Source organism: Thalassophryne amazonica, chromosome 21, assembly GCF_902500255.1.
Source record: "Thalassophryne amazonica chromosome 21, fThaAma1.1, whole genome shotgun sequence".
NCBI lineage: Eukaryota > Metazoa > Chordata > Actinopteri > Batrachoidiformes > Batrachoididae > Thalassophryne > Thalassophryne amazonica.
In genome coordinates this window covers 38368731-38396602 of record NC_047123.1, presented here as the reverse complement: position 1 = coordinate 38396602, position 27872 = coordinate 38368731, and the positions used below count along the sequence as shown (strand labels likewise).

Sequence of the window (27872 nt, the reverse complement as noted above, 5' to 3'; positions counted from 1 at the left end):
AAATATCTCCGTGAACTGTGCAAATGAACCAATAATGTTTGCAGATAAATACAAGCTGTAAAGTTAAAAAGCTTTCTGTGTGATTCAAAAAGGGATCAAAAGTATAAAAAGAAATGCCAAATGCTGTAGAACAAAACATGTTTGAACATAATGTTTAAAGGAGAGAAACCGTTTTACAATCCTAATAAATGAAGGTAATTTTAGTATTGCAACATTACCCACCCACCCCTGGGGAAAAAAAAAAAGCCAACTGGCTGCAGTATTTTATACAAGGGGAGGAAGAAGAGACTAAAGGTAAAATCTCATGATTTATAGCTCTCCTTTGACAGAGGTAAAAGGAGTGAGATTGATGGCTTGGATGTTGAATAAGGTTTAAACCCCTCACCTACCGGTTTGGTCAAGGAGGATGAACAACTGCTAATCCTGAGCGGTGCTTCTCGCCTGTATGGGGCAATTTTGTCAATGTCGTCTGTACAAAGAAAAAAAGTTTGATCCTTTTAAGCGCACGGTTTCCGTTTTGTTTTTTACACGCAGAAACCAAAAACTCTACAACTGCAACAAACATGGTTTTCACACATATGTGGCACCATCACAACTTCACCTTGGTGCTGTGTTTGTCCTAAGAGCTAAAACATCCCTGGTTTAATTACAGACAGAAATTTACATGTATTTTTTTGGAATTGGCACTTGACAAATATCTAAATAAATAATATGGAACACCACCAGTAGCTCTCGGGACGCCTTCCTGCCTGAGGAAACATCATCCCGTCTCATTTATGAAGACAGTCTGACTGCTTCTTCTAGTTCAAGAGAAAGATGCGGAATCCACAGCAGCAAGCGAGCTGATGACAGTTTGTAAAGTCAGTCTGTGTGTTTGTGGAACACTTGCTGTTGTTGGTGTTTGTGTGTGAGCACTTTAGTCCAGCGACAGCAGCGGCTGCATGTTGTCTTCTTCACTCTTGACTTTATCTGGCCGTTTCAGAACGCCCGGCTCCACCACTGACTGAGATCTGGAAGCAAACAGCACGACACACTCAGTTTTACACACAGATTTATACATGAAACTACCCACGCAGTCTGGATGAACCTCGGAACGAAGGAGTGAGCCCAGAATTATGAACACTGGATTACATTGAGTTACACTCTTCAGATGACTCAATGGCTTGTTTATATTTGGCCATCGATGAAAGACGGGCTATTAGAGGTCACAAATATTCAATAAAACTGATAAAGCGTCTGTCATGGAGTATCTAAAGGGTTCATTCTCATAGTGAACAATGCTGAGTTTAGTTCACACTTGAGGCGAGGATGTGTGCTCATTTGCAGCCTTGAAACGGTCAAAAACAGACGACAAGTGGGGAAAATTTATTGTACAATAAAAATGTGAGGCCATTGTTTTTTTCTAATTTGGGCATTTGAGCATTATTGTAGCGCACTTTATTGGAGTTTATTCTTTTATTTTTGAGGTTCTTTTCTTTATTGTGTTGATTCCTGGGAAAAGCAGACCTAAATTGTTGTTGTTAATGTAATACTAACAGCAACAAATGCCTAAATTTTGATATAAAGGCTGCACTGGAGTACAAGTGGCAGGAACACTGACACTAATAACAAAAACTGTGACTTATATTCCGCAAATATGGTATGTGATTTTTGTGCATGTGTGTGAACATCAACACAAGTATTCACACACACAGAATACTAAAGCAAAAATGAATTAAAAGCAAAAGACTAAAATACGTAAATAAAGATGATTGCACCTCTTCATGGTTTTTGGGGAAATGTTCTTCTCCAGATCTCTTTCCAGATCTTGGACTGACAGGGTGTAGGACTCTGGAGAGTAGTCAGTCTCCTCGTCGTAGGCGTGGTCCAGCAGAGTTCGTGCCCACGTACCCATATCGTATGGCGGCATCATGCCACCGAGTTCTGATGGCAAGATCTCAGGGTGGATCAGCTGGTGGAGGCTGTTCAGGTTGTTCCCGTGCATGAAGATCTGACAGCAAAAAAAAAAAAGTTACAACACTTCAGATATTTCTAAATGTGCCAAAGAAAACTTCAAATACACTCCGAAAACTGCAGACAGGGTTGGCGTGTTTTCATTAAATTGATTAGTAATTTGGTCAACCATCAGGCTGGTCACCTAACATAGGGACCAGGTCATCCAAGTAGACCCACAGGACAACATCGAGATCAATCTGGTCAACCAGCTGAACCAGTTTAACTGACAAACTTTAAACTGCTGAAACAAACATCTAGCTAAGTTGTTTGTTTGTTTTCCCTAAGTATGAAGGTATTGTCAACAAAATCAAAGCAACTAAATTGCTATTTGCGAAGAGCATGAGAAGGTTAGCTAAAACTAACAGACGTCGCAGCATTACTTTTGGTTTGAGATCAAGCAAAAGTCTTGGTGTTGCGTTTGCACTTTAACTATATTAAAACTGTATTTGAAATTAGTGTACCAGAAAAACAACTTTCATGAACCTGCTAAAATGCAAACTTAAATTAAGAAAGTCAGGACTTTCTGCATTCTTCTTCCAGATCCTGAAGGATGGTTCAATATGGAACCTTATCTTTGAGGAATACTTAGGCTCACAATGATTTTTCTACATATTTTCACTTAAAATCCTTCCAAAAGTTTCCGACCATTTTAATCTTCCTAACTTTGTGCGTTTGGTGTGAAGGGCTGTGGTCTCACCCTCTTCCGGGTCTTGTCTTTGAGGAATGGCCGGATGACGGTATACAGGGCGTGGATGTACCACGGCTGGTTCACAAAGTGGATTCCTCCAAATCTGGCTGGAAAACTGTCCTGTTAGAAACAGAAAAAAAAAAAAAATAAATAAATACAGGCAACATCCTGCCTGATTAAGCCAGTTTTAATTTTCATTTCTTTTTTGAAACAACCAGATTCTCAACACTCATCTTCAATCACTTATCCAGGATTGGATCGAGGGGCAACAGCTCCAGCAGGGGACCCCAGACTTCCCTTTCCCGGGCCACATTGACCAGTGTAGAGATATAGTCTCTCCACCTAGTCCTGGGTCTTCCCCGGGGTTTCCTCCAAGCTGGATGTGCCTGGAATACCTCCCCAGGAGGCATCCTTACCAGATGCCAGAACCACCTCAGACGGCTCCTTTCAACGCGAAGGAGCAGCAGCTCTACTCTGAGCTCCCCACGGACAGTGGTGGGCACAGCTAACTGAAAAGTTAGCTTTGATAACCATTAATCTGCTAACTGAAAAGTTCATTTTTATAACACTAAACCACTAAAAATTAAAGCATGAGTTACCGCTAACTGCTAACTTTTAGTATTGACAGTTGCGGCCACATTGGATTACACTGTCGGCTACTGATAAGACAGTTTCGAGTTTAAGTGCTGCAGGGGCTAAATTCAAAAGGTCAAGTCACATAACCTGCACATTCCCAGGATCACAAACACAAAAACAAACAAGAAATAAAACTCCAAAGACTCATCTTTATCAAAAGCAGTAAACCGTAGTATTAGAAGTCAGTTTATCTCTAGATTATATATTTATAAACCCTTAATGCAGCTACTGCTCACCCGTATTGCCTTTATAAAACACAAAATAAATACATGAAAAATAAATAACTGACTTTTGAGCTGCTTACATACTGTTTTTGTCCACAGGGTAACTTCTTTCAGCTCTATGCTGCAACAACAGCAGTGTCTTACCAGCGCTTGTGTGCTTTGACCTGTGAACCGGAAGTGTTAGCTAGCTCTCTGCACATACGCGCTGATAAACACGAAACTGACTTATCGTTGTCACTCAAGCCGGCGCTACTAAGACCTCACAGACCCGGTGCCCATGTGGGATCGAGTGAATTTAGCTTTGGCTTAATTTTTTTTTGGCTCCAAAACCCTGAAAACAAACCTAGAGAGCTGAAACTTTATTATCTGACAGCAAAGACACACAACTTTCCAAAAAGGTGTAGCATGCCAAGATCATCAAGATGTACATAAATAATTAAATGAACAAATTAAATGAGTTTACATTCAACATACAGTTTATTAAACATAAAGTATTAAGAAATAAAAATACACATGTATTCTGCATTTACTCTGACTTTCCCTCCTGCAGCTCCATCTCATCGAGGTGATGCTTGTTGCCCTGTATGAAGACCAGCCTCTCAAAGCTGGCATCATCTGACAGGGTGGCTCTCCCGGCCCTCAAGATGTTCTTGTCTATAGAAAACAGGTGCCCAACCACAGCACTGGACGGGATGGCTGTGTTGTACTTAATAAACATGTCCACCAACACCTGCTCACCCAAGAAGGCAATGTCAGTCAGGACCTCCTTCGAACTGGCCTCCAGCCAGGTCTTCACCAAGTTCTGCGCCTTGGTCTTCACTGACCTGTGGCTCCTGCACTCCTGGGGCTGTGTGATGCTGCTGAAGAAGTCATCTTCGTCATCCTCATCACTGCTGGTAGCGCCGCTGCCCTCCACAATGATCTCCCTCAGGGCCGTCTCCACAGCAGTCTCCATGGCCTTCTTTACTCTGCTGAACTGGCTGTGATTATGCTTCTCCAGCCAGAACAGGCGAAACCTGGGGTGGAAGGCAGCTGCCAGCTGGCACTCCTCGTCTTCAAAGAGGGGCCCAAACCTTTTCATGATGCCTGCCAGGATTGCGTCTACCAGAGGACTGCAGTACAGGAGGCCTTTGGACTTGACCTCCTTCAACTTCATGATGGTTGCTGCTACAGTTGGCAGAAGGCTCCCGAGATAGGCCTGATCCTCTCCCTGGACCTTATCCAAGGCCTTGGCAACATTGGACATCACCTGGGCATACTCCTTCAGGAAGCAGACCTCAGAATCAGTGAAGTTCTGCAGTTTCAGCTGCGTCATCACTCGGTGGACAGCTCCCCTTTTATTCTGCAGGAGGTTATTGAGGACAACAACAGAGTCATACGTGGAGTTCCATCTGGTATCGTTGGGGACTACCAACCTCCTGTTCAACCCATCTAGAATGCTGTCCGCTGACACGGTGCTGCGGCACTGCTGGTTCCACAGCGCCTGTGCCTTGGACATGGCCTTCCTGTAGGCCAACTTAAATGGAGCGCTGGCAAGTGCCTTTTCAGCATCCACGCTGGCTACCAAGTTGAAGGTGTGGGCTGCACACCTCATGTGCACTGGCAGGTCGTGGCCCAGGCCACTGCACACCTCAAGGGCAGACTCAACAGAGATGTGCTCCACCTCGTTCATCGCCTCAGCCTTGGCATCCATGTCCATATCCACATCCTTGACATCCATGTCAAAATCAGCGGCAGGTTCAGGAATGTCTGGAAAGAGTTCCGCTTCTGTGCTAAACTGTACAAATGCCTTGACGAAGTTGATGCTATTGTCTGTTGTGGTCCTGGTCACCTTGTCCTGCAGGTGGAACTTGTAGTGGATGTCCACCATGGCCTCAACAAGAACATCAAAGGTAGGATGCCCTCTGAGCTGAGAGCAGGCCAGGACTGCGCACTGTCTTGTGCGGGTCTTGGGGTCCAGCCAGTGTGCCGTCATCCCCAGGTAGGACCTGTTGTGAGCCGACCAGCAGTCTGCAGTGGTTGCCACCCAGGGAACATCCTTCAACAATCTGTAATTAAAAAAAAATTATAAAGAGACATAAGCTGTAATGACTATCTTTATTTATTAATTTTAATAATAGAAATAAATTTAGCATTAAACAACATTACAGCAAATAGCAATAATGTTAAGCTGTCAAGCCTGTTAGGATGACTAAAATCATAAAACACACACACACACTATTATACCTTTCTTATGGTTAAGAATTTTAAAAAAAAGATATGAAAATCAACTTAAGTGTAACAAAATTGCGTTTCTAAAGATTTTAATGACAAAGTTACACCAAAATGAGGAAAATTGGAACACAGTGGCAGATTTGGAAAATATGATCATATTTAAAAATAATAATATTTAATACACTTGTATAAATTAAAAATACCTTATAAGATGCTCCTCCAGCTGCTTATGGCTGGCCGAGATCCTCCTGCCCAGGGTGCGGCTCGACATGGAGGTCTTGCTGGGGTCCAGGGTCTTGATCAGGCGGATGAAGCTGGGGGACTCGACCACATGCAACGGCAGCATGTTGCAGACGAACAGGTCCACAATCTTCGCGTCCACCACAGACTGATGGACGCCAGCAGCTGACTGACCAAACGCCTCTCCGATGGTGGGCTGGGAAAGCTGGCACGTGTTCATTGCAAATGGCTGCAGCGAGCTTCCAGGATATTCCCTGCGTTTCCCGCGGGAGGATCCGGCCTTGATCCTCTCTTCGAACCGGGTGATCTGGGCCGAGTGGTTCCTCCTAACGTGGGACTTCAGGTTGTAGAGGCTCGATATGTGTGCCTTGATGGTTGTCTGCTTGGGCTGGCACAGGGCACAGCGGAAAAACATGAGTTTGTTGTTGCTCTTATCCACCGACTTGAAGACAAAGAAGTCCTCCAGGTGGGGCCACGGGTTCCAGGCCCGAACCGCAGCATGAGCCGTTGCAGGCTCCACGACGGGTTTAACGTCCTCAAGCGGAACAAAAACGTCTTCGCTCTTCATTGCAAAAACGTGTAGACTCCGTAAACTGACAGTAATATGTACAATAACGTACCTTGACGTCGTCACCGACACCGCAAACGCGGAAAATGTCCGAAGTGAACGCGATGCAGCGTCGACCGTCGTCATCAACCAGCGACAGCCAGTCTTCTTCTTTGGATTGTATTGGCGGTTTGCAAACCAACACGGTGCATTACCGCCACCGACTGCTTAAGTGGAGCATTACTGGATTCTGATGTAGCTTATGCTAATGAGGAATTGTGAAAATGAGGGAGGGAAGAAAAAAAAACAAAAAACAAAACGGTGAGTGAATTTAGAGACAATCACTGATGTGGATATAACACTGGATCGCTCATTGGTCAGTATTTCTGAAGCAAATCGGCCGCCATATTACCACTCCCATATGGCGCTCCTGATCTTTAATGAGACGCACGTGCAACTTTATTCTTTATGATTTTGCCAAAAAATGCCTTCATGTGCAGCTATAAACTGCGCAAATCTCCAGTTCAAAGGCTGTGGATGAACATTTCACCTGTGAGTATGATTGAAATGGAAAGTAAAGAACAATAATTTCAACAGGCAAAGATAATAATAATAAGTGGCTTGTGTGTAGCCAAATGTTGAGTTTTGTGTTGTTGGACGAACTGTTTTAAGACATTTATTAGTTTTGGAGCTTTAGGCGTTGATGCTACGAGCTTTCAAATCAATTCAGTTTATTCAATTTGTAGAGCCTCAACTCAGACAACACAACACACAAACAATCCAAAAACAAATTAAAAGATTAAAAGCACGATTAAAAGAGTAAAAGAAATAAAAACATAATAATAACAGTATAAAGCACAGTAAGTAAGTACGCTTTATTACTAATATTAGGCTGAAGCTCATAGAGCTGTGTGTGATAAATATTGTCACTGCAGGGAAAACTAACTCGCCTGTAACTAGTTAAGTGGTGTTCTATTTTTTTCAGTGCAACTATTAAAAAAAATCACTTGCTTTATTATCCATCATGACTTTTGTTATCCACCCACTTTTGTTCTTGTTCACTTTTGTTCATGATATGGCACCTATGTATATATACGAGGTCTATTAGAAAAGTATCCGACCTTATTATTTTTTTCAAAAACCATATGGATTTGAATCACGTGTGATTACATCAGACATGCTTGAACCTTCGTGGGCATGCGAGAGTTTTTTCACGCCTGTCGGTTACGTCATTCGCCTGTGGGCAGTCTTTGAGTGAGGAGTCGTCCACCCTCTCGTCGTTTTTTCATTGTTTAGGAATGGCTCAGAGACTGTTGCTTTGTTTGATAAAAATTTTTTCAAAACTGTAAGGCACAACTGAGTGGACACCATTCAATAAATTCAGCTGGTTTTCGGTAAAAATTTTAACGGCTGATGAGAGATTTTGGTCTGGTAGTGTCGCTTTAAGGACGGCCCACGGCACCTGACGGCGATCTGCACTTCGAGGCGGCAGCGTCTCACAGTTTCAAGTTGAAAACTTCCACATTTCAGGCTCTGTTGACCCAGTAAGTCGTCAGAGAACTTTCAGAAGAAGTCGGCATGAGGAGTTTATTCGGACATTCCATTGTTAACAGACATTTTGTAATGAAAGAACGTGCGGGCAGAGTCGCATGTCGGGCTGGACCCGACCGCGGGGGGTCGCGACAGGAAAAACACCTCCATTGGAAACCTTAACGGGCAAGTTGGAACATGCCCAAGCTGTTAAACAATTTCTCAGTTACTCACTTGTTGAAATCCATCAAAAGCTGCCTGAATTTTACAAATGGTTTTCAACACGGAGGTGTTTTTCCTGTCACGGCGCACACAGATTCGCCGAGTCGTCACGGAAACGACTCGGCGAATTTGCGCGCACGTCTTTCATTAAAAAATGTCCTTAAACAGTGGAATGTCCACATAAAGTCCTCATGCCGGCCTCTTCTGAATCTTCTGTTCTCTCACAACATCCTGGATGAATTAAGCCTTAAATTAGGATGTTTTCAGGTCGAAACAGGCCGACGACGGCGCCTGGAAGTGCTGCGTGACGTCCCGCTCCATGGGAAGTCCTTACAGCGACAGAAACACCCCATAATCTCTCATCAGCCATTAAACTTTTCACCGAAAACCAGCTTAATTTCTCGAATAGTGTCCACTCAGATATTCCTCACAGGTCCAGAAAAAATGTTGATAAAGCAATGCGCGCCGTCCGCAGCGGCGATTCAGACAAAGAGATTCCGACGGGCGGGGTGGAGCACTCCTCACTCAAGGCCTGCCCACAGGTGAATGACGTCACCGACGCGTGAAAAAACTCACGCATGCGCACGAGGGTTCAAGCATGTCTGACGTAAAAACATATGAATCAAATCCATTTATTTTTTGAAAAAAATAAAAAGGACCGCTTTTTTCATCACAGACCTCGTGTGTGTATATATATATATATATATATATATATATATATATATATATATATATATATATATATATATACACGTGTGTATATATACGTATATATACGTATATATATATATATGTATATATACGTATATATATATATATATACGTGTATATATATATATATGTGTGTGTATAAGTTTGCTGATGATTGCACAAAATTTGTATAAGCTTTGATTAAAAAAATCATCATTTTTAGAATTTGTCCCAGTGAGATATGAGTAATTGAGAATAGAAGGGAAGAATGTGTCAAAGTACGAAAAGAAAGAAAGGAAATAAATCAAATAGCTAATCATGGCAGACATAGATTAGGAGGGATGAAGGTTACATTATCTGGAGAACAAAAATAAGGAGATGAGAAAATCAGCTCGTGGATAACCTGTGAGTGGTAAGATGGCCGGAGTGTGTGGGCCAATGAGATATCCAGATCAGTGGAGAGAATGCACCGGAAAGAAATAACGTCCAATATCTAATATCTGGAAAGTATGCCTTTATATTAGAACCATTCTCCGTGTATACTGTGGCCTCATACATGCTGATTTTACATAGCCGGTGACCTACCCGTCAAGAGGAACTCCATTGTGCAACTGGTTCCTGTGTTGCCATCTCCAGAGTAAAAAAAAAAAAAAATAGCTATTGGCTGTTCTCTCTTGATCTGGTGCGGCCAACCAAATGTTCCCCTCTAATAATCGGTCCGCCGTGCCTTCACTGCACATGCATCTGAGACTGAAGCTGCCCTGACACTTACACGAGTTTGATCCGTGCACTTGCAAGCATGTTGTCATGATGATCCCTCCCGCTGTGTTCCCGGCTGGACACCGCGCTTTGTTCCACCGGCTGCCATGCGCTGTGTGCTGGACGTTGCGTATATAAAATAAGTATTTCGTATTAGATTAATCATTTTCTCTGCAAGTTGGCTGCTGAACACAGCTCTAATCGCTTCCTGAATCACAGAGGAGTGCTCCAGCCGGAGCCATTCGCGCATGTGTGCTGAACGAGCTGGAGAAAGCCGTTGGAGCCGTTTAAAAAGGTAATTATTTGTCATGTTTACATTGTCATGGCTTGGTAAAACAGTTGCATGTTCTTTCCTTCTTGTGTGCAGCTGTAAAAGTATGTTTATGATAGATTTAACATCTCGTTATAATCCTTCAGATGAGCTGCGCTCTGATGCGGTGTGCTGACGCAATCACTCGCTCTGTTCACTTCCTCTTTACTTGACTTGACAAACTGCACACAGTGGTGGCGAGCAGATCGCGCCACACTGCACGACATTTATGCGTGAAAGATTTTTTGAACATGTCAAAATTCTGTTTGGGCAGTTGCACACGCCGGCGTCCCTCTCACGTTCAGTCTGCACCTGCTAAAGACAAGTTTACTCTCCTGCATGACACAGCACGTGCATCAAATCAAGCGTCAAGGCACCTTGACTCTCAGTCTGAGTCTCTACACCCAAAGCGATAAGGGAATAATGTGATTATTAGCCATCAGATGACAGAGTAAAACCTCTTAAATCATTCTAAAGTCAGTTTTAAGCAGAAACGAGGTGATAATCTGTGAGTCGTTACTGATGGTCCAAAATGACGTCGACACAACAGCACGTCAGAATCAGATGTGCTGCTGTGTCACTCTGATCGCTTCATCTGTCTTTTATGATGAAATAATGCTGAATTTATGTGGAAATGATTGTTGTCCAAAAGCTTCAGATAACTGTTGCTGAGATAGATGATAACTAGAGCCAGTTTGAAGCAGAAAAGAGGTGATAATCCGTGAATCGCTGCTGACATTCAAAAATGACGCATGCACAGTGAAGTAGGGCAGACCGATTTGTAGGGGGGACCGTTCAGTCGGCAACACCGGACATGCAGAGTAGAGCCACTTAGGTGCCTGGTCTTAAGAACCAGGTATGGTAGGTATGTAAATTCTCAGTCAGTCAGACAGTCAGTACCATACCAATGCACATGCACCAAAAGGTGAATAATCTGTGAATGAATAAAAGGTGGCCACCACTTCGAGTTGGACCAATGCAAAAAAACAAAACAAACAAAAAAAAAAACCTTGCACCAATGCAATGTATTCTGGGTCAAATGTACTGATAAATAAATGTGTCCTTATTCTGCAGATTGCAGTGCTTTATGCTACTGCTGTTGTGAACATATTGAAGTTTCTTTGAGCTTGTTAAAATTATGTCCATAGGTACTCATTGTGGAACAATTCAAAACAGTTACGACCATTTAAAGCGGCTGCACAGACCATTAATATTTAAAATCATTTAAATTGTATTTAAAGTCCCTTAAATGGGAAAACCAAAATTTTGTTTAAACTATTTTAACTTTGCTTTCGAACTATTTAAATCAAGTTCACAAGAGGCTCAGGTTTGGTTTTAAAGTAGTTTACAACATATTTGAAGTATTTAAAAAAAATTTATTTTGTTAAAATCTGTTCATAAAAGCTGTTTTCTGACAAACAAAGAACCATTTTCAAATAAGAGGATTATTTTCAGGCGCATTACAGCAAATGAAAAATTACCTCCATGCGTTCTATGCATGTTTTAATTAAATTAGTTTCGTAAGATGGCGCTAATCTGATCGTCCAGAGGAAATGGTCAAGTCCATTTTACAATCAGCAGGTCTGTCACAGAATAATGATGCCTGCTGTGTGTCAGACAGTTTGTCTTTAGTCAGATTATATTCTGACCAAAATAAAGCACAGTTAGTCCAGATTACAGAGAGGCCGAAATGATCAACACTCAGTGGAACTAAAATCACTAACATTTAAGAATTTTAGAAAAACAAAATCTGACCTACTACATAGATCCAAAGGTTTGCAAAAAAGATGCATTTTGCTTCATATGTCTGTTCAGGGACAATAATTCAGAATTATGTTTGGCCATTTGCATTAAAAAACATTACAGTTTATAGTTTATATATAGTTTTATAGTTTCATATATATATATATATATATATATACATACATACATATATACACACAACCCCTGGCAATAATTATGGAATCACCGGCCTCGGAGGATTTTCATTCAGTTGTTTAATTTTGTAGAAAAAAAGAAGATCACAGACATGACACAAAACTAAAGTAATTTCAAATGGCAACTTTCTGGCTTTAAGAAACACTATAAGAAATCAGGAAAAAAAATTGTGGCAGTCAGTAACGGTTACTTTTTTAGACCAAGCAGAGGAAAAAAATATGGAGTCACTCAATTCTGAGGAATAAATTATGGAATCACCCTGTAAATTTTCATCCTCAAAACTAACACCTGCATCAAATCAGATCTGCTCGTTAGTCTGCATCTAAAAAGGAGTGATCACACCTTGGAGAGCTGTTGCACCAAGTGGACTGACATGAATCATGGCTCCAACACGAGAGATGTCAATTGAAACAAAGGAGAGGATTATCAAACTCTAAAAAAGAGGGTAAATCATCACACAATGTTGCAAAAGATGTTGGTTGGTCACAGTCAGCTGTGTCTAATCTCTGGACCAAATACAAACAACATGGGAAGGTTGTTAAAGGCAAACATACTGGTAGACCAAGGAAGACATCAAAGCGTCAAGACAGAAAACTTAAAGCAATATGTCTCAAAAATTGAAAATGCACAACAAAAGAGGAATGAATGGGAGGAAACTGGAGTCAACGTCCGAACCGAACCGTGACCGAACTGTAAGAAACCGCCTAAAGGAAATGGGATTTACATACAGAAAAGCTAAACGAAAGCCATCATTAACACCTAAACAGAAACAAACAAGGTTACAATGGGCTAAGGAAAAGCAATCGTGGACTGTGGATGACTGGATGAAAGTCATATTCAGTGATGAATCTCGAATCTGCATTGGGCAAGGTGATGATGCTGGAACTTTTGTTTGGTGCCGTTCCAATGAGATTTATAAAGATGACTGCCTGAAGAGAACATGTACATTTCCACAGTCATTGATGATATGGGGCTGCATGTCAGGTAAAGGCACTGGGGAGATGGCTGTCATTACATCATCAATAAATGCACAAGTTTACATTGATATTTGGACACTTTTCTTATCCCATCAATTGAAAGGATGTTTGGGGATGATGAAATCATTTTTCAAGATGATAATGCATCTTGCCAAACATTCCTTGCAAAAAGACACATAGGGTCACTGTCATGGCCTGCAAATAGTCCGGATCTTAATCCAATTGAAAATCTTTGGTGGAAGTTGAAGAAAATGGTCCATGACAAGGCTCCAACCTGCAAAGCTGATCTGGCAACAGCAATCAGAGAAAGTTGGAGCCAGATTGATGAAGAGTACTGTTTGTCACTCATTAAGTCCATGCCTCAGAGACTGCAAGCTGTTATAAAAGCCAGAGGTGGTGCAACAAAATACTAGTGATGTGTTGGAGTGTTCTTTTGTTTTTCATGATTCCATAATTTTTTCCTCAGAATTGAGTGAGTCCATATTTTTTTCCCTCTGCTTGGTCTAAAAAAGTAACCGTTACTAACTGCCACAATTTTTTTTCCTGATTTCTTATAGTGTTTCTTAAAGCCAGAAAGTTGCCATTTGAAATGACTTTAGTTTTGTGTCATGTCTGTGATCTGCTTTTTTTCTATAAAATTAAACAACCGAATGAACATCCTCTGAGGCCGGTGATTCCATAATTTTTGATATATATATATATATATATATATATATATATATATATATATAGTTTTTACAATTAAAGACTGAGTTCTTGTTCTTTTGGTTGATCCAGGAGACATGAAGAGCTTTTCTGGCTAAGAAAGAGACGGGGAGGAGAAAATGATCCTCGTCAGCAGCTGCTGATACAAAGGAGGTCAGACTTGGGTCTGGACCATCAGCTGCCCCCTGAAGCACGACCTTTGCCCTGACCTATGCTCTGATGGTGTTTTTCACTTTGATGGAGAAACCTGCTGCATAAAACATGCAACACTAAAAATGGCAGCAGAGGGCTGAACAGGTGGGAATTAGAGTGCACGAGAAGAACAGACTGGAGGGGGAAAGAGTTCAGAATGAGCAGAAAGTCTTCAGACTGGAGGTGAAGACTTGGGGAAAAAAAACAGAAATCAAAGAAGAGGATAGGAAACGAGTGATCTAAGTCATTTAGCAGAAGATCGGGTCCCGTCAGCCCAGGGAACACGGCTTGACCTAAAAACACATAAATATGCACAAAACCATATTCTGCCTGAATTTAAACCAAAAAAAGCACCAAACAGGCAGCATAAAAACATGAAGTCTCAGACGTCAAGCCGTGCGTGCACAGAAATAAACAGATCTGTGTGTGTGACAAAGGTCAAATCATCCCCAAAACACCTTCGACAGACGGGCTACTGACAGTATCCTGAGCAGTTGCTTCGGGAACCGCACCGACTCCCAGCCATCACAAGACGCTGTAACAGGATATCCAGGAACATTGCGCGTGACCCCACACACACTTTCTTCAGCCTCCTACCATCTGCTAAGAGGTACCGAAACATTCAGACCTGCAGAACAACCACAGGTTCTTCCCCCAAGCTATCAGACTTCTGACCATGCAGCGACTGTTCATGGAAAAAAAAACAGCTTTATTTTGTGGAAACTATGTGCACTTTAAAACATGTTTAAATTTGTCCACATAGTTCAAACCCACCTTCTTTACATTCACACCAATTGCATCACTGTAAAACAATGCAAGAAAACTTTTATGTGTCTGCATTTTTAACAACCTCTGAGTCCAGACACAAACGCTGCACACAGCATGTCCTGAGCTAATTAGCCACTCTGATGCTACATACTGATGAGGTCAAAGGTTAACAGGCTGACAATGTAAAAGGTTTTTTTTTTTTAGATTTTGCACATTTATAAAAAAAAAAACCTAATAAATCACATAAATTGAGCTCAGGTGCCTCCTGTTTCCACTGATCATCCTTGATGTTTCTACAGCTTAACTGGAGTCCACCTGGGGTAAATTCAGTTGATTGACATGATTGTGACATTGACATGATTTGGAAAGACACACACCTGTCTACATATAAGGTCCCACAGTTAACAGTCAGAGCACAAACCAAGCATGAAGTCAAAGGAATTGTCTGTAGACCTCTGAGACAGGATTGTCTGGAGGCACAAATCTGGGGAAGGGAACAGAAACATTTCTGCTGCTTTTAAGGTCCCATTGAGCACAGTGACCATCATCTGTAAATGGAAGAAGTTGAGATCCACCAGGACTCCTAGAGCTGGACGCCCGTCTAAACTGAGCGATCGTGGGAGAATGACCTTAGTCAGGGAGGTGACCAAGAATCCAATTCACCAAGCTTGTGGCATCATTTCCAAGGAGACCTGAGACTGTAATTGCTGCCAAAGGTGCATCAACAAAGTACTGAGCAAATACTTATGTACATGTGATTTCTTTGTTTTATTATTCTTAATCAATTTGCAAAAACCTAAAAAAAAAAACTTTTTTCACATTGTCATTATGGGGTGTTGTGTGAAGAATTTTGAGGGAAAAGTGAATTTCATCCATTTTGGAATAAGGCTGTAACATAAAATGTGGAAGTAGTGAAGCGCTGTGAATACTTTCTGGATGCACTGTAATTTATGAAGTGCATTCATACTATGGAGAAAAGTGCAACAAGCAAGTTTCAGTGTACAAAGAGCTTATTTGTGGTTTTTAAGGTCAGCGATAACTCAGATCAGCCTTCAGCCCTAAAAATGATTTAGTTCAGAGAAGCATCAGAAAAATGGAGGAGATATTTGCTCGTCTTCATGTGGATGGAAAGTGACAGAAGATGAACAGAAGAATCTCATGTGCTGCTGAGAGACTGAAAAAAAAAAAAAAAAGAAGTGACCGCGACACACACAGGTGTACACAGAAGACGAGTCTCGTGGAAGTGATGCACCGAATGGTGGACAGTCAAACCATCTGATTAAGTTTAAAACCACAACCTCTGTGATTTAACCAGATTAAAGTCTGTTTTGATGATTTGAGGCAAATATGTTATGATTTGAACCACTTTAAAGCATGTTTGAATTCATTTAAGAGCCTTTATGACACTTTGCTGTGACATGATTATTCCAAGTTATCTTCAAATTTAGGTCACAGAAGATACCTGCCACCAAATGAACATTTTTTTAAACAAAATTTTCATCAGTGACTCTGACACAGGTCACCAAAGGTCATGCTCTGAATGACTGAAATGTGAAATTTGCTGTGACAAAAATATTTGGCAGCTTTCTCTTTTAAATACTCTTAATTTCCAAGATATTTTTTCAATAATCAAATATATGAGGGCAAATCTTTACAATTCTATGATTATAGGTGGCGCTCAAGGTCAGCTCACATCACTTTTTTCCCCCTATGTAAACTAAACATTTGTGATCAGCCCACAGAGACAAACTCAAACAGACCAAAGTGGAAAACTCTGTCTGGCTTCACAAAAGTTCCAACAAAAGAAGCCCATCTGGAGACGAGGACAAATCAGACAGCATGGCAGGCTGATATGTTACCATGGCAACGTAAGGTGGGCAGGATGTGGTGGGAGGGAGTGGACACAGAGGGTGGGAAGAGGGGGCTGGTTGGACAAAGGAGGGGCGGTGGGCGTGAGTGACGACACGGAGTTCAAACACCAAAACAGACTTGATGCTGTTTCTATAGAAACCGCTGATTGTTGTTCACGTTTGAAAATGATTCATGTCCATGGAACCGGTGCTCATGTTATGACTAACTGTCTTCAAGCAAAAGATCTCAGAGAAGCATTGATGCTTTTCAAAAGTTACATCACATAAATGGCGTATCTGCAGAACAATGATGGAGAGACTGAAGAGAGAGAGGGGGGAGAGGTGAAAGGGGGAGGAGCAAGAGAGGAATTAACGGCGCGAAGAGGATGATGGAGTGCAGACATGCTTTCTGTTGTCCTTTAGTAACCTCACAGCCTGCAGAGGACGGTCAGAGTGTTTACGGAGACACGGCGGTGCACATCGGCATGATGGCAGCGATTCTGCCACAGTTGGTGAGCATCTGTTTGGGCACACCAGGAAAGATCTGACACACATCACCAGCCAGAGTGATGCACACATGTCAGCTGGTCACATGGAAAGGAGGAAGTGGGAGTTAATATTTTCAGAAAGCTCCAATATATATTATACACATATGATAGATAAATAGATGATGTGTGTGTGTGTCTTTGTGCTGATCCTCCTGTTGCATTCTGTGTCTGTGGAAATATAGTCTCAAGCTAATAAACAGCTTGTTTAGATTTGCCATAGGGTTGGTGTCCGTCTGTCATTCTGTGACAAAATCTCCTCCCACATGGCTACACATATAAACGTGATGTGGTCAGATATGGATTGAGGGCAGTCCGTTAGTTTTGCACCTCACATTTTATTTTGACATTCAAAGTGACCTTGATTTGAGACACTGACGTGTGAGCTTTTGAGGAGAAGCAGTCATATCTTGTTAACGTGGCTGTTCTAATGCTGCAAAGGACATTAAAGGACAGAAATCATCTGTGGCTTTGCATCTGAACTTTTCTTTGAACCTTGACCCTCAAATGACCTTGATTCAGGATTTCAAAATAGATGTTTATATCTTGAAAAAGACTCAAGATATCAAAGCTGAACCAAAACTAAAATCATTGCCCACGGGGAGGGAACCTTTTGGAATATTTTGATAATGCATACATCTGGACTTTGTATTCAATCAATCAATCAATTTTTTTTTTATATAGCGCCAAATCACAACAAACAGTTGCCCCAAGGCGCTTTATATTGTAAGGCAAGGCCATACAATAATTATGTAAAACCCCAACGGTCAAAACGACCCCCTGTGAGCAAGCACTTGGCGACAGTGGGAAGGAAAAACTCCCTTTTAACAGGAAGAAACCTCCAGCAGAACCAGGCTCAGGGAGGGGCAGTCTTCTGCTGGGACTGGTTGGGGCTGAGGGAGAGAACCAGGAAAAAGACATGCTGTGGAGGGGAGCAGAGATCAATCACTAATGATTAAATGCAGAGTGGTGCATACAGAGCAAAAAGAGAAAGAAACACTCAGTGCATCATGGGAACCCCCCAGCAGTCTACGTCTATAGCAGCATAACTAAGGGATGGTTCAGGGTCACCTGATCCAGCCCTAATTATAAGCTTTAGCAAAAAGGAAAGTTTTAAGCCTAATCTTAAAAGTAGAGAGGGTGTCTGTCTCCCTGATCTGAATTGGGAGTTGGTTCCACAGGAGAGGAGCCTGAAAGCTGAAGGCTCTGCCTCCCATTCTACTCTTACAAACCCTAGGAACTACAAGTAAGCCTGCAGTCTGAGAGCGAAGCGCTCTATTGGGGTAATATGGTACTACGAGGTCCCTAAGATAAGATGGGACCTGATTATTCAAAACCTTATAAGTAAGAAGAAGAATTTTAAATTCTATTCTAGAATTAAAAGGAAGCCAATGAAGAGAGGCCAATATGGGTGAGATATGCTCTCTCCTTCTAGTCCCCGTTAGTACTCTAGCTGCAGCATTTTGAATTAACTGAAGGCTTTTTAGGGAACTTTTAGGACAACCTGATAATAATGAATTACAATAGTCCAGCCTAGAGGAAATAAATGCATGAATTAGTTTTTCAGCATCACTCTGAGACAAGACCTTTCTAATTTTAGAGATATTGCATAAATGCAAAAAAGCAGTCCTACATATTTGTTTAATATGCGCTTTGAATGACATATCCTGATCAAAAATGACTCCAAGATTTCTCACAGTATTACTAGAGGTCAGGGTAATGCCATCCAGAGTAAGGATCTGGTTAGACACCATGTTTCTAAGATTTGTGGGGCCAAGTACAATAACTTCAGTTTTATCTGAGTTTAAAAGCAGGAAATTAGAGGTCATCCATGTCTTTATGTCTGTAAGACAATCCTGCAGTTTAGCTAATTGGTGTGTGTCCTCTGGCTTCATGGATAGATAAAGCTGGGTATCATCTGCGTAACAATGAAAATTTAAGCAATACCGTCTAATAATACTGCCTAAGGGAAGCATGTATAAAGTGAATAAAATTGGTCCTAGCACAGAACCTTGTGGAACTCCATAATTAACTTTAGTCTGTGAAGAAGATTCCCCATTTACATGAACAAATTGTAATCTATTAGATAAATATGATTCAAACCACCGCAGCGCAGTGCCTTTAATACCTATGGCATGCTCTAATCTCTGTAATAAAATTTTATGGTCAACAGTATCAAAAGCAGCACTGAGGTCTAACAGAACAAGCACAGAGATGAGTCCACTGTCCGAGGCCATAAGAAGATCATTTGTAACCTTCACTAATGCTGTTTCTGTACTATGATGAATTCTAAAACCTGACTGAAACTCTTCAAATAGACCATTCCTCTGCAGATGATCAGTTAGCTGTTTTACAACTACCCTTTCAAGAATTTTTGAGAGAAAAGGAAGGTTGGAGATTGGCCTATAATTAGCTAAGATAGCTGGGTCAAGTGATGGCTTTTTAAGTAATGGTTTAATTACTGCCACTGGTATTGATGACCGTCTCAGCGGTGGGAGCACTGGGGCCGTGCAGTGAAGGGTTCCAGTGTTAAAAACTCAAACATCTGACTCCTGCATGTTTCTGAAGCTAAACATGTAGCTCTTTAACATTCACTCATGTCTGAAGAAGGTCAAAGGTCATGACATATGGCTGCAGAAAGTCTGACTAGACTGTCAGCGTCAAAAACATTTGTTTTAATGTCAGTGGGAGGGGCCTGCAGGCCAAAATGTATTCCCTCCTGACTGACATTTAAACCAGTTATCCCCAGAAGACAAGTGTGAATTTAAATGTCAGTGTGCACCTCGTGTGCCGTCCGTCAGCTGTGCTGTGATGTCTGGAGTCCGGCCACATCATTTTTAAAATATGACTTTGTTGAACATTATTTTCTGTAGTTCTTCTGTGGATGGACATGTGGCATCACCAGCAATGGATCACAAAGATGGGAACACTTTCAAACAATGTCCATTACTGTCCTCCTCACCACTTCTGTGAGGCGCGGCCTTTTGGCTCCTCCTCCAACTGTCAATATCAAAAACAAAGGCTTTTGTGACCTGGTCAGATGAAGTACAGTGTAGCAGGAACTGTCCGAGGTTCTGATCTTCATCACTGTGACTGAAGTCAGATGGTGTCAACCTGCTATGAAGCACCTCAGCAACATGACTCACACCACCAACCTGAGGACGGACATGGTAACACAACACCTCTGAGTCCAACTGACACGCTCAGTTTGTGGTAATAAACGATAAACAGACTATCTTCCAATAAAGCTTCAACATGTGTTGGTGCCTGTCCAACAGTGATGGATCTCTCATGCTAAGAATTGATTTCAAATGTTCTGACTGCAACATTTTATCAACATCCACATACAAATGTGATGAAACGCAACAAACATTTTCACTCGTGTTCACAAGTTAGTTGTCCTCACACACATAACATGGTCAAAAGATTTTCACCAAACAGTTGGTGAAAATTATCCGTCCTCAGAGGGAAATGTTGTGTTCTTCATGCTTTGTAAGCGAACGCCGCTCTCAGGTCAAGTTTAATATTGATAATGTTCAGAGACCTCAAGAAAACAAAGACTCTGTGTGTAGTTTATTGTGCCCAACACTTCTGTGACATCACCACAGCCTCCAGGGGGCGCTAACTTGGATGGTGCTTTAAAGCTTCTACTTTGAGCGACCAAACTGTGTCCCAAAGTACGTGACCTACATGCTATTTGTACGCGAGTGCTCCAAAATGATATTGTCATGGTTGCCATGACAAAATGCCAACTCAAACTGAGGCAGATTATCTGTGCCCTAAATCCTCGAACTATCAACATACTTTGATAAGCAATTAATTAGTTCAAGATAAAATTTACTTTTTACAACTGTAATTTAATTATCTTTGATTATTGGACTGTTGGTCAGACAAAAAAGAAAAATGAAAAAACAAAATGTCCTCAGAAAGTTAACTGACAGAGGAGAGTAGATACCTTTGGAACTTTGTGATGTCATAAAGATAGCCCCATGATAAAAAAAAAAACATAAAAGAATACATAATACATAATAGAAATATAAAAATGGAAATGATTTGAAGCTGATCCAGAGCTGATGACCATCTCAGACACAAAATGACTTTTTGAGATGAGTGATCATGTAATCTCTGCCCTCCTCTGTCAGCTGTTCAACATCAAGTGGTTCCACCGTTTAACTGCTGTCAAGGTAAAGCTTTGAGGAAGCACAAGCAAATTTTGTGCTGATTGCAGTGCAATGACAATAAAGGTAAAGGTGATTCTGATTCTGACTCTGCTAGTCACAACTTAATGGTAAAGTGACATTGTTAGGCCATGTTAAAATAAAGACAAAGAATCTACTGGATTTACATCTCGACTGTGACTGATGAAGCAATAACCAAGCTCGTGACATCACAGTCTCTCTAATCACAACCACTAAAGCTTCTAACTCCTTCAGATTCATCATGGGTGTGTTGGTGGCTTCCCTCACTCTTCTCTGTCTTACACAGGAACTCTGTTTTTACCAGATTTACGTGGCTTTAAAGTTACATACTCCTCTATTTGGAGTGAATCTGGGGAAGTTCTTGTGACTGCAGGGAAAGACGTAAAACCAAAAGGCCAATCCTGACGTTTAGTTTGCGAGCCAAGCAAGGCTTCGGTACAACTTAAGGGGACTAAATAACACCAGCTTCAGTGTACCATGTCCTACCCAAAATGTACTGTGGCCATCCCAGGGTGGTAGCTATAGCCAGGTCAGGGTCAATGAAGGATTCTACATATAACATTTAAAAAAAGCCCCAATCATATCAATGTATATGACATTGTTTGTCTGACGATAAAGATTCTAAAAAGGTATAGTTTGGACTATCTATGACTGAATGTTCTGGAGTTATGGGGTAAAAACAGCAACTATGTTGACAGGGGTCAAAAGTTAAACTTGACCCATTTTGTTAAAAACCTATGCAAATTATTGATTAAGAGGGTTTTAAAAAGGAATAGTTTGCACCATCTGTCACACTTAGTTATCATGTTACAGGGTAACATATGTCACATGTTATAGAATCCAGTGAACATCAACTTTATTTGAGCCTTATTGTGGAGGCCTCTCATATTTGGATTTAGTTTAGATCCAGCAGACATTTAGTTCGACTCTGAGATTGAGCAGCTTTGTTAAATGATTGTATGAAGACATTGAGTTTATTTCTTTATAATTTGATGCTGAGGACGTCTTACAGCCACTGTAGTTCTGCTTTATAAGACGTCGGTCTGAAGGTTCGAATATAGTTTGAATCAGAAGAAGATCAGATGATGTTTGAGGCCTCGCTGGGTCTGACTCAATGCTCCCCTCAGACTTCACTTTGACTAACGCAGTCCAGCACCAAGTGGCAAATGATTCACAGTGATGTTGAGAACACAATAAATCTCTCTCAGCACCACGACTGAGGTTTGGATGGGAACCAGAGGACAGCTGAGACTTTCCTCCTGGAGTCCTTTCTTTCCACAGAACTCACCACTACAACTCCAGTCAGCAGCGTCACGTGTTCCTCTGCTTGTCTGAAGGCCGAGTGGAAGACGGGCAGCTCTCATTAGAGAAAGAAGAAGGAAAAGCAAAGCAACAGCCACTAAAATCACTTTCTTCTTGCATCATCTACCTGCTAAACGAGGCGTGAAGAAAGCACACAGCAGTGGTCTGTAATCAGAATGGAAATGTCATTATTTCCTTCCGCTGCTCTGTGTTAAAGCTCACAGCTCAAACACGACGCTTCACTTGTTCTTAAGTGGAACCGTTTGACTCCAGAGTGGATGGTGTGATGGCAAGCTGCTGCACACGCTGAAACAAAACCAAAAACCCTCACCGAGACTTTAGAGCAAACTCCATATTCAAACACAAAAACAACAGGTACATGAATGAATACCAGTCTGTAGTAAACCTGTGCACGTTTTCCAGACAAACAAGGGCAAATATTTGATCCAGCAAACAATTTTTAATCCCTGTTCTACCTCAGGGGAACATGGAGAGCTAAAGCATGCATCCTACCAAGACCACCTAAGACCAAACCACCACTGGGTTCAGAGCAGGCCAGACCAACCAAAATCAACAGTGATCTAATGTTCTCAGGTCAGACAACCTGAGACCAAACCAACAAACATCTAACCTAGGACAGATCACCACAAACAAACAAAGTGGCAGATTTTTTCCATGAACTGCACATTGTAAAAATGACCCAAAAAAATACAGATCTTCAACTAATCTTGACAAAATGTAGATGGACTTAAGATCAAATTTCAATCCACCAGCTAAAACATTGAGAGAACATATATCAAACCTGCCACAGATGTTCCTCCAGTGATGACTGTGATAATCACACAATTTGAGCTCAAATTCCATTTGTTCAGACAGTTACACAGACTTCAGTGATTAATAAAATCATTCTATAATCTCTCCACAGAGAGTTTTCAGGATTGGCATTTTGGGATGTCGATGGTCATTTGTTCCACAAAATAACTTTTCTCTGTTTGTCTTCAACAGTCAGACCGCCTGAGACCTGGGTCAGCTCAGTCTCAGGTGTTTTTTTCTCCTGGGTCATGTCTGGACTCTATTCATTTATCTCACTTGGAGGTATGAATAAATGGAACTTGCAGTTCAAACATCAGTGAAATCAGTGACACTTGTAGGCCTGGTTCTTGTTATGAGGATCTTGGAGGACTTTCCACTTTACAAAATCCTTCTCAGACACACGTGTAGGAAGTTGAAATACCACGACTTCACATAAGCCACTGAAGCACTCTGCATCTGGCAGCCCACAGTCAAAAATCTTGAGTTTTCCCAACTTATGTTGGATCAACTTGCAAAGTCAAGTTTACTCAAAGTGATGTTAAACTTTGGATTCAGATCAACTCAGGATCCCAACCTGAATGTACTTAAAATGTTGAAATAATGGTTGATGATGCAGAATTCTCCCCTTCCTCACACGAAGCAGCTCCAGTTTTTAGTTTTTTTTTTTCTTAATCAGGTGGCAATCAGGATTTAAGCAGCCAGAACTGAGCCAGCAGATGCCCCACCCCTACTGACCACTGGACTTACAACTCATCCAACCAGCAGGTGATCTACATTACTGCTGGGACATGAGTAAAATCCTGGCCTCCAGAATAATGAGATCACAAGTGGCTGAAATTTAATTTCCTCATCACGATGGTCACGATCACAACAGGAGATGTGACATTTGGATGGCCCGACTCCTTGTTGAATGAAGCTTGTTGGGTTTTTCATATAAATGATGGACTCAAGACTCTCCAGGAGAACCTTGGAATTATGACTGAAGACACATTTGTAGCGGACAAAAAGTGACAGTTAAAAATCATAATGGTTTCCTGTCACCTGACAGTTGGAGATGCTCCACTTACGCATCATGCGCCCTGGAGGCAGAACATCTTACCTGTAGCCCCTCGATGGCCAACCTCAGCATGCTGGGAGTCAGTTTGGATGCCTGTTTGAAGGTGAAGTTGCTCCAGTCAATGATGAGGATGAAGCCGTTGACCTGGAGCTCTGGATCTTCAATCATCGACTCCAGTGACAGCAAGATCGCTCGCAGTATGTCAACAAATGTGTACCTGAGATGGAAACACACACCATTTTAGGTGTAAAGGTGTAAAGGTGCTAAAATATGGGAAAGGTCTTACATAAATAAAGGCTGATTGATGAACACTGCTCTGAGCAGAATTAGATTTTCACTGCTTAAAATAAAAATTGTGTCTTAAAAACAGTGATGAGAGACTCAGTATTTAGTGTCCCAGATTACCTTAAATGTGGGGAAAAGGTTACAGATTTTTTTTCTTTTTTTTATTTGTGGAGGGTGTTGTGAAGCTGACATAAATTTAGGGGGACATGAAAGTGGCAGAACAATAGCCTTTCATTGTTTTCTCATTAACATAAAAAACACATCTGAAAACAACACTTAACAGAAAAAGAAGCAGCTGTTGGACGCAGACAGAAACGGTCAAAACATCAAATAAAACAGAAAGGTAAAAAAAGACAACTGCACAGCGTGAAAACATTTTCACGACAATGCAGCTGAGAGTGACTCTTTTCAGATCAAGTTCATGAAAACATCATGTTTTCACAAAGTGTCAGGGGAATTTTCTCACTTCCAGAATAAGTGAAATCTGAACCTGGACAGACATTCCTCTTAAAAAACAAACAATTCTCATTAATTTTCTTTTAAAACTATTTATAGGCACTACCAGTCTAAAGTTTGGACAGTTTCCTATTCAGTGAACAACATTCAACTAAAAACATAAACTAAAACAATCTGCTTCAAATAACCGTTGAAGTAATGTTAGATTTATGTGTCCACATTTCTCATGTGGTTGTTTTCCCTCTGATCACTGATTACTTTTATTTCCAAGAATCAGGAAATCTCCAGGACTCAGTTTCAGTTTGTTTCCAGCAAAGAATCAATTTTAGTTTGCAGGAAAGAGTCTGAGACGCTCCAGCACAGACACGAGGAGCCAAAAATCACTTTCCAGAAATGAGCCTGGAGCTGAAGAAGAAGGACTCAAACACAGAGAACCAGGCCGCCATTCAATCTATAGAGGGGCTTTTTCATCATCAATTTGTAGTTTTGCTGTTTAACTGTTTAACTTCAACTGCTTACTCCAATTAAGGATCATGGGGGTGGAGCCTATAGGGCGTGAGGCGGGTTCACCCTGGACAGGACGCCTGTCTGTCTCAGGGACACATGCAGACAAACAAACACATTCACACCCACAGACAATTTAAAGTTTCCAGTCCATCTAACCTGCATGTCTTTGGATGTGGGAGGAAGCCGGAGCACCCGGAGGGACCCCACACAAACACGGGGAGAACACGCAAACTCCACACAGAAAGGACACAGGTAGGAATTAAACCTGTGACCTTTTTGCTGTGAGGCAACAGTGTTAAACGTTCATCCACTGTGCTGCCCGCTGCTTAGATTTCACCTTATTAATTTATTGTCAACATTAGTCGTCAACTGGTCCTTAGTCATCTCAGCTGTAATAATCATTTCCACAGTTATATGAGAGGTCAGAACCTCAGATTGTCGATTTCTGCACAAACTGGATTAAATAAATAAATAAACACCTTGCTTAATAAACTGGCCTTTTATAAACATTTTCCAAAGAAGATAAATTAACATTAAAACAAAATGTTTCATGATGATGGCCATAAAGAGGCATCATATAAACAGGACTAAAGGCATAAAATGCCAAAAACACCATGAGATGACAGCTTTGGAACAGCTTTTTGCAACACTTACAACAATATGATTAATAATAAATGGTAAATGGACTGCATTTATATAGTGCTTTTCCATCTGCATCAGACGCTCAAAGCGCTTTACAATTATGCCTCACATTCACCCTGATGTCAGGGTGCTGCCATACAAGGCGCTCACTACACACCAGGATTAAAGGCCTTGCCCAAGGGCCCTTAGTGATTTTCCAGTCAGGCGGGGATTTGACCCCATGATCTTCTGGACTCAAGCCCAACACCTTAACCACTAGACCATTACCTCCCCTAGGCTGTAAACGTGCTTTGAGGGCTGCATCTGGCCCTGGGGCCCCCAGTTTGACATCCCTGCTAAAAAGCTTGAATCAATGAGTGGAGTTTACTCAGTTTACTTGATGAGCCTGCAGAATATTTACTTTCTCTCTCTCTCTCTCTAATTGTTCATTTGTAAGAGCTGATTAAATATCACAGCTGATCCGGATTCGCAGAGTTGAAGCTGGAGTTTGGGTTTCGATCTTAATGACAGCGTGGTGCTGAAAGAACAGCTCCTCTCTTCCACTGGTTCCTCCTGCGTTTTTCTGTGAATTCACTTTTAACCGGTTAAAGATTATTTGTGCTCCAGCACCATGAACCCACACCTGTTCGTACCTGCTCTGGTCCCAGTTGGCAGCGAACAGTACCAGGATTTTCCTGCCGTACCGATCCAGGTTAGCCAGCACTCCTGGGAAGCCATCCTTCAGGGCCTGTTTGATACCAGGGTCTGTGGCCTTCAGGTTCTTGAACATGTCCAGGTTCTGCTGTCGGTACTCAAAGTACTGTGCCAGGAGCCGGAACGCCTCGAAGTGGTTGAATTTCCTGGCGCGGAGGAATCTGAGGATGAAGGCGTCATCCGTCCTGAGGAAGCCGATATCCGGCCGGGTGATGATCATGTCCCGGACCTCCTGGATGTCCTGATGCAACGTCTCTGGGTTTTCTTTCAGCTCCAACTTGGCCTTCTCCAGAGTCTCTGGGGAGAGGCCAGCCTGTAAGTGAGTCATGGTTCGATCCCCTGCAGGAGCAGTGTGTTCAGAAGGAGGCCTGCTGCAGACGCCCGCTAATCCACCTCAACTGGCCCAGATGCGGTTCCGCTCCTACAAATCCATCAGATCAACGCACGCAGAAGGTTTCTGCTAGGCCTTAAATCCCCGTCCTGACGTGGATCTGGTCCTGGTGGCGTGGTGTCGGTAATGATGACAGCATCCCGGTTCCGCCAGCGAGGTTCACTGAAGGCGGCCAGGCAATGCGGCACCCTGCGGCATCATCTTCATCCTCCTCACCATCCGCCGAGCGGTGCTGATGCTGATCCCACAGTCAGGGTCCGGTTCCACGTTCACATCCCACGTCTTAGTCCTCAACGCTCCCCACCACCTCCTCCACCTCCATCATTGTCATCGTCTTCAGCCTCTGAATTTGACAGACGCGTCCATGAGGATCGAACAGGTTTTGTTCTCGTCCCGTCGCCTTTTGCGCTTCCAGATTCTGGCTTTTGGAGAGGGGTGGGGTCCAGAGGGGGGGATTACCGTCTCCGCTCCTCCTCCTGCTGCCGTCTGTTCAGCTG

At 42.0% G+C, this 27872-nt stretch overlaps 2 protein-coding genes across 2 annotated transcripts; both read right to left on the bottom strand.

Annotated features, from left to right (window-relative positions):
* Window positions 1–669: 669 nt before the first annotated feature.
* On the bottom strand, window positions 670–27872 carry clvs2 (clavesin 2). Its single transcript, XM_034162732.1, has 5 exons — window positions 26924–27872; window positions 24444–24618; window positions 2693–2803; window positions 1758–1990; window positions 670–1010 (listed from the first exon to the last, which is right to left on the bottom strand). The coding sequence occupies exons 1-5, from the start codon at window positions 27310–27312 to the stop codon at window positions 917–919; spliced, it is 1002 nt and encodes a 333-aa protein (XP_034018623.1). The 5' UTR covers window positions 27313–27872; the 3' UTR covers window positions 670–916.
* Window positions 3987–6671, bottom strand: LOC117503486. Its single transcript, XM_034162729.1, has 2 exons — window positions 5961–6671; window positions 3987–5591 (listed from the first exon to the last, which is right to left on the bottom strand). The coding sequence occupies exons 1-2, from the start codon at window positions 6563–6565 to the stop codon at window positions 4070–4072; spliced, it is 2127 nt and encodes a 708-aa protein (XP_034018620.1). The 5' UTR covers window positions 6566–6671; the 3' UTR covers window positions 3987–4069.